The 7,468-nt window shown below is 54.8% G+C and overlaps 1 protein-coding gene across 1 annotated transcript in view; it reads right to left on the reverse strand.

Moving 5' to 3' along the window:
• Nucleotides 1-5,906, reverse strand: part of LOC144669018 (regulator of G-protein signaling 5-like) — a 17,651-nt gene extending 11,745 nt beyond the window's left edge. The window contains exons 1-2 of the mRNA XM_078531571.1: nucleotides 5,863-5,906; nucleotides 1,722-1,832 (exon numbers count right to left, since the gene is read on the reverse strand). Of these exons, the coding sequence (XP_078387697.1) occupies nucleotides 1,722-1,832; nucleotides 5,863-5,906 (155 nt within the window). The remainder of the gene's footprint in view (nucleotides 1-1,721; nucleotides 1,833-5,862) is intronic.
• Nucleotides 5,907-7,468: the final 1,562 nt, after the last annotated feature.

The raw sequence follows: 7,468 nt of genomic DNA on the forward strand, positions 1-7,468 counted from the left end.
GTGTGTGTGTGCGTGTCTGTGTGTGCACACATGCCTGTGTGTGTGTATGCGCGTGCCTGTGTGTGTGTGTGTGTGTGCGTGTCTGTGTGTGTGTGTGTGTGCGTGTCTGTGTGTGTGTGTGTGCGTGTCTGTGTGTGTGCGTGTCTGTGTGTCTGTGCGTGTCTGTGTGTGTGTGTGTGCGTGTCTGTGTGTGTGTGTGCGTGTCTGTGTGTCTGTGCGTGTCTGTGTGTGTGTGCGTGTCTGTGTGTGTGTGTGTGCATGTCTGTGTGTGTGTGTGTGCGTGTCTGTGTGTCTGTGCGTGTCTGTGTGTGTGTGCGTGTCTGTGTGTGTGTGTGTGCGTGTCTGTGTGTGTGTGTGTGTGCGTGTCTGTGTGTCTGTGCGTGTCTGTGTGTGTGTGCGTGTCTGTGTGTGTGTGTGCACACGTGCCTGTGTGTGTGTATGCGCGTGCCTGTGTGTGTGTGTGTGCGTGTGTGCACACGTGCCTGTGTGTGTGTATGCGCGTGCCTGTGTGTGTGTGTGTGCGTGTCCGTGTGTGTGTGTGCACACGTGCCTGTGTGTGTGTATGCGCGTGCCTGTGTGTGTGTGTGTGCGTGTCCGTGTGTGTGTGTGCACACGTGCCTGTGTGTGTGTATGCGCGTGCCTGTGTGTGTGTGTGTGCGTGTCCGTGTGTGTGTGTGCACACGTGCCTGTGTGTGTGTATGCGCGTGCCTGTGTGTGTGTGTGCGTGTCCGTGTGTGTGTGTGCACACGTGCCTGTGTGTGTGTATGCGCGTGCCTGTGTGTGTGTGTGTGCGTGTCCGTGTGTGTGTGTGCACACGTGCCTGTGTGTGTGTATGCGCGTGCCTGTGTGTGTGTGTGTGTGCGTGTCCGTGTGTGTGTGTGCACACGTGCCTGTGTGTGTGTATGCGCGTGCCTGTGTGTGTGTGTGTGTGCGTGTCCGTGTGTGTGTGTGCACACGTGCCTGTGTGTGTGTATGCGCGTGCCTGTGTGTGTGTGTGTGTGCGTGTCCGTGTGTGTGTGTGCACACGTGCCTGTGTGTGTGTGTGTGCGTGTCCGTGTGTGTGTGTGCACACGTGCCTGTGTGTGTGTATGCGCGTGCCTGTGTGTGTGTGTGTGTGTGCGTGTCCGTGTGTGTGTGTGCACACGTGCCTGTGTGTGTGTGTGTGTGTGTGCGTGTCCGTGTGTGTGTGTGCACACGTGCCTGTGTGTGTGTGTGTGTGCGTGTCTGTGTGTGTGTGCACACGTGCCTGTGTGTGTGTATGCGCGTGCCTGTGTGTGTGTGTGTGTGCGTGTCCGTGTGTGTGTGTGCACACGTGCCTGTGTGTGTGTGTGTGTGTGCGTGCCTGTGTGTGTGTATGCGCGTGCCTGTGTGTGTGTGTGTGCGTGTCCGTGTGTGTGTGTGCACACGTGCCTGTGTGTGTGTATGCGCGTGCCTGTGTGTGTGTGTGTGCGTGTCCGTGTGTGTGTGTGCACACGTGCCTGTGTGTGTGTATGCGCGTGCCTGTGTGTGTGTGTGTGTGCGTGTCCGTGTGTGTGTGTGCGTGTCCGTGTGTGTGTGTGCACACGTGCCTGTGTGTGTGTGTGTGTGCGTGTCCGTGTGTGTGTGTGCACACGTGCCTGTGTGTGTGTGTGTGTGTGCGTGTCCGTGTGTGTGTGTGCACACGTGCCTGTGTGCAATGCTTCTCTGTGCATCTAAGTGAGATTTGTTACATGAACACTCACCTGATCACTTTTGTAATTCTTTCTTCTTTGACAGGAGGAAGATTATCACAGTCACCGATAACTTTCGATTTGTGCAGGAAATGTCCCAGGTGAACCTTCATCTCTTTGGCCCTGGAACAGAGATAAGTAAAGACACGGCCTCACATTAGAGTCTCACAGCTTCTCGGAGCAGGATAAAGTGAGCTGGCACTGAGAGACTGCTCTCACACTGCATTGTACAAGGCCCCAGGGTGAGCTGTGCCTTCAGGGGAGGAGGGTGAGCCCTCTCTCTCCCCCGGGGAGGAAGCACCTCGAGGGGAGATGGGGAAGTGGGGAACAGTACTGCAGGAGGATCTTGGGCAGAGTTTTCCATTCTGGAGGTTAAGTGCAGGAGCAGCGTTGTTCCCGTTGGCCGGCAGGGCAGGTGAACGCGTGTGGTCTGTCACTTTTCAGCTCATTAATTATGCATCCGCGAGGAGCTGAGTGAATTTTGTGATGGGGGGGACTGGAAGCCACTGGCTCTGCTGTTACATTGTGGGGACAAAGGTCCTGGCACCATATTTAACCAGCACCCGGACAGACATTCACTCAATGCAGGCCAGGAGCTCCGCATTACTCCTCCAGAGTCTCTGCAGCCGCAGATCGTACTGGAGAAGCTCGTCCTGGGACATCCCGGGACAAACGAGGACACCTCTGGCATTGCCTTTCACTCATCTCCAGCCGAGAGCACAGCCGCTGGCGATACACTCAGGGTCAGGCCAATGCTCGCCATTGCAGTGGTCCATGTTCACCAGCCTCTTGACCTTATAGAGCCTCCGGCTGCCTCTTGCTGCTCAGGCCCTTGCTCCTTCTGACCCTGTACCAACCAGTGATGGGTTCTCCTTCTCCTCACCTGGATGAGGCCATTACCAAGGCAGGGTTGCCTGCATCCAGGTTTCCCTCCATCTCAAAGCCAGCAGACAAGTGCTAACCCCGTCACCTGGACTCTGTCTAGACATCGTGTCCCCAGCCCACCCCTTCCAGGTAAAGGACATCCTGGAGGACCAGAGATGGGTGCTCCTCCTGTTCATACATGAATGTGTATGGAGAAGATGCTCTTTGACCAGGGTGAGGAGAGCCATGTTGAAGAAGCCTCACGCGGACACTATTCCGCTTGTCCCCACTACCCGTGAAACTCTATAGAGAGACCATTGCCTTGGCAGCATAGAATGGCTAACCTCATGATCCCTTGTCAGTATTGACCATTCACCCGGGAGGTTGGAGATTTAGAGTCAGGAGTTGGCTGCCCTCCACTAGCCGTGCCCCTAGGAGGCATCCACCTCCCTCCCTCCCTCCCTCCCTCCCTGCCTCAGACTGCAGCCAATGGCAAATGACCCAGAATGAACCACCTTGCTGGGATCTCGATGTCATGAGACCCATGAGTCAGGAACAAACCTTCTGCAATGCGGCCCTCACCATAGAGAGGAGAACACAAGTGAGCGTCTTTCACATCCAGTTGCCTCATAATTATTAGGGAGTCCCTTTTATCGGCCACTTGTGTTGACCTTGAACTCCATCCACCCCCAAAGACCCTCCTCCCACCTCAAGGGATCTCACTGACTGACTAACTACATGGTCTAGGTCAGTTTGGAAAAATGGTACATGTCACCCTTCAGACTTACTCTACCACCTTCTACCCTCCCCCGTCACCCATCAACTTCCCCCCATCACCATAGGCCCACCCAATATCACCATCTTCTACCCTCCCCCGTCACCCACCAACTTCCCTCCATCACCATAGACCCACCCAATATCACCACCTTCTACCCTCCCCCGTCACCCACCAACTTCCCCCCATCACCATAGGCCCACCCAATATCACCATCTTCTACCCTCCCCCGTCACCCACCAACTTCCCTCCATCACCATAGACCCACCCAATATCACCACCTTCTACCCTCCCCCGTCACCCACCAACTTCCCCCCATCACCATAGGCCCACCCAATATCACCATCTTCTACCCTCCCCCGTCACCCACCAACTTCCCTCCATCACCATAGACCCACCCAATATCACCACCTTCTACCCTCCCCCATCACCCACCAACATCCCCCCATCACCATAGACCCACCCAATATCACCACCTTCTACCCTCCCCCATCACCCACCAACATCCCCCCATCACCACAGACCCACCCAATATCACCACCTTCTACCCTCCCCCGTCACCCACCAACTTCCCCCCATCACCACAGACCCACCCAATATCACCACTTCTCCCCCCGTCAACCATCCCACGTTACCCTGAACCCGATCACGATCCACCTCCACAGGCCTTTCCTCCCCTCAGAGCCGACACCCCTTACTGCCCCCATGGCCACCCTGGCCCTGACCCCTCCCCTGATCCGAGCCACTTGTCTTGTCCCCCTCCCTGACCCACCCGGCGAGACCTTCACCTACCAGACCCTGACTCTGAGCCTGTCACCCTACAGCGTGTCACCTCTCTCTCTGACTGTGACTGTTCCTTCCTATGACCTGTACCCTGAGTTCTCCCCACAGGACCCCACCATCGACACCACCCACCCCACCCTCTAAGATACTCTCCCCCACTTTCTGGACAACATCCCCCCCTCCACAACTTCCCCAGACATCCTGTCCCACCTTCCCTGGATACCCTTCCTCTGTAAGCCTGCCTCCCCTGTCCAGCCTTGGGGTAGCTTGTGACCCAGGCACCCGAAATCTCACAGCGACGCTCTTGAAGGAGACTAAAATCAGAGTCTGTGTATCTGAAAGTAATTGATGAACTGAAGATCGGCAGATGCACATCACTTATGTACAATCGGGATACAGAATATCCTAATTATCCTCTGGCGGGGCACTTCATTTGGAGGGGGAGCGATTCCCCCCGACCCCGATTCCCCCCGACCCCGATTCCCCGCCGACCCCGATCCCCCCCCGGCCCCGATCCCCCCCGACCCCGATCCCCCCCGACCCCGATCCCCCCCGACCCCGATTCCCCCCCGACCCCGATTCCCCCCGACCCCGATTCCCCCCCGACCCCGATTCCCCCCGACCCCGATTCCCCCCCGACCCCGATTCCCCCCGACCCCGATTCCCCCCGACCCCGATTCCCCCCGACCCCGATTCCCCCCGACCCCGATTCCCCCCGAGCCCGATTCCTGCCGCTGGTGGAGTGGAAAATTCCCGCTCAATTCCTTCCCAGGAAGGAGGAATCGCGGAGATTTTGAAAGCTCAGCTATGGCCAAACTTTGGCAACTCATTCACCATTACTGCCACATCCCTCCATGCTTGTTCAAGGACGCAGCCAGCATGGGAATGGCAATTAGTGCACAGCAAGATCCCACAAACAGTGACTGAGAGAAAGGACCAATAATTGAGTTTTCAGTGCAGCAGTTGAGGGTTTGACGTTGGCCAGGATACCTGGGAGACCTCCCCTCCCCTTTTCAAAGCAGCACTTTAGGATCTTTGGCTTCTGCCTGAATTGGCCGAAAAAGCCTCATCTGAAAGATGACACCTCTGGCAGTGCAGCACTTCCTCAGTGCCACACCAGAGGGTCAGCCTGGACTATGTGCTCAAGTCTTTTTTTGAAGTGGGACCTGAACCCACAACCTTTTGACACAGAGCTCAGTATTCTACTGTTTGGCTAAACTAACACTGACCAGGCCAACTGTATCAATGTCCTGACCAACTGGTCAACTGTGCCAATGACCTGACCAACCGGTCAACTGTGCCAATGTCCATACTAACTGGTCAACCGAACCAACATCGATACCAACTGGTCAACTGTACCAACGTCCATACTAATTGGTCAACCGAACCAACATCGATACCAACTGGTCAACTGTGCCAATGTCCATACTAACTGGTCAACCGAACCAACATCGATACCAACTGGTCAACTGTGCCAACGACCTGACCAACCGGTCAACTGTGCCAATGTCCATACTAACTGGTCAACCGAACCAACATCGATACCAACTGGTCAACTGTACCAACGTCCATACTAATTGACCAATATGTCTACTGTTCATGCCAACTGTACCAGCCATTCATGCCTACTGACCAATTGCACCAACCATTCCTCCCAACTGACCAGTGCACAAACTGTTCATACCAACTGACCAATAGCAGCAGAAGAGGTAAAAGAAAAAGGCAAAATACCTCTCGATGCAAGTACTGGGCAACGCAGACAATCCTCTACACATCTTGACCGAATGCTTTTGACCTACAGAAAGTTAAAGTGGAATTGATTGTCAGGTTGAGATTCCGTTCCAAGACTTGTGTTTTCTCAGTCTGGGTTTCGACAGCTCTGGCTGAAACAGGCAGAGGGGACAGAGATATATATCCACAGTGGAACTCAGATAGCGGGAGGAGCTGCTGGTCCATGTCAATCACCAGTTCAACCCTCACAAAGAGCCATCTGACATTTAAGAGGAACAATAAGAGGACGGGAACATTCTGAGCCTGTGCCTCGGTATGACTGAGATTGAAAGATGCTCTGATTTGCATCCTTTTCTCTGTTATTGAGCAAGCTTTCATCAGCCTGTTTACCAGATTCCCCTTGAATTAGCAGCATCTGCTCAGTTTGTCATGAGTTACCCTGTCCAGTTTCCATTTACAGATTGGACTGATGATAAACCAGTCCCAAGTTATCGCAAAGAAATACTTAACCCTTGAGGGGCAGATGGTGTGAGGGGGCAACTGTGAATGACTGCCTGGGCAGGATTTTCCCATCAGCTTTGGGGTCCCAACATATGGGCCAAATGGGGGTCCCCAAGTCCACACTTGCTGTAGGCCAGGCCAGGGAGCTATTTTCCTTCTAATTGTCTCGCCTGGGAGTGCTCCCTATGCGCCAGTCCAATCAGAAGGCAATGACTCTAAAGCCTTGGCAGTGCCAGGAGAGGGTAGGCGCTGCCGAGGCTGGTCAGGATCCTGAGGGCACCCCGGTTTGGAGGCAGGAACCATAAAACTAGAGAACTATTTACACTGGCAAAGGCAGTAGGCTTCTTGGGTCTGAGGAAAAGCCCTTCCAGTTGAATGGTTGAGCTCAGGAGATGTCCTTTGATGCCCACAATCCCCTCTTTGGGGCATTGAGCCCCCAGCTCCAATCGCCCCTTCCCCCAGACTGCCAAGAGGAAGAGTCTCCATTAAGCTGGTGGTCTCTACAGCTGATGGGGTTGGAGGGCTGGGGGTGGGGGGTGGTATTGCACTTCCCCTGGCAAAATGGCAGCAGATCCTCTAAACCACCCCTGAGGATGGGTGCCGTAAGTGGCAAAAATGCCTGCTGTCCCTGTGGAGCGAGGATCTGATCCGCATCCCAGCCCCGCTCCAGGAAACTCCCATGGCAAAAGGAATGTATCGGGGAATCATCCCCTGTAACTTCCTGATCAATGCCCCCATCTGCCTTCATGCCCAGCACCATATAAGGCCAAGGAAATTCAGCCCCCTTGTATTTACATGACCCGGTGTTACGGTTCAGCCAGGAGTCCAAGTTGGCATGGCAACATGCGCTTTCACACGCACCCATAGCCCAGTAGTGATGGTAGAGACTCCAACACACTTTCCATCACGTGGCTGAGCAGGAATCTCTCCCGCTCTTACCACCTGCCATTGGCGCGTGTTGGAAGGATTTGCAGGTTGATAATCAACCTATTTGGCCACATAATGAACCTTGGCCATCAAGCCCTGGGATGGGAGTCAAACCCAGAGCTTCTGGCTCAGAGGCAGGGACACTACCCACTGTGCTACCAAATCTCCCGGGATTCAT

This window comes from Cetorhinus maximus, chromosome 28 (genome assembly GCF_964194155.1).
Source record: "Cetorhinus maximus chromosome 28, sCetMax3.hap1.1, whole genome shotgun sequence".
In the NCBI taxonomy this organism is placed as follows: domain Eukaryota; kingdom Metazoa; phylum Chordata; class Chondrichthyes; order Lamniformes; family Cetorhinidae; genus Cetorhinus; species Cetorhinus maximus.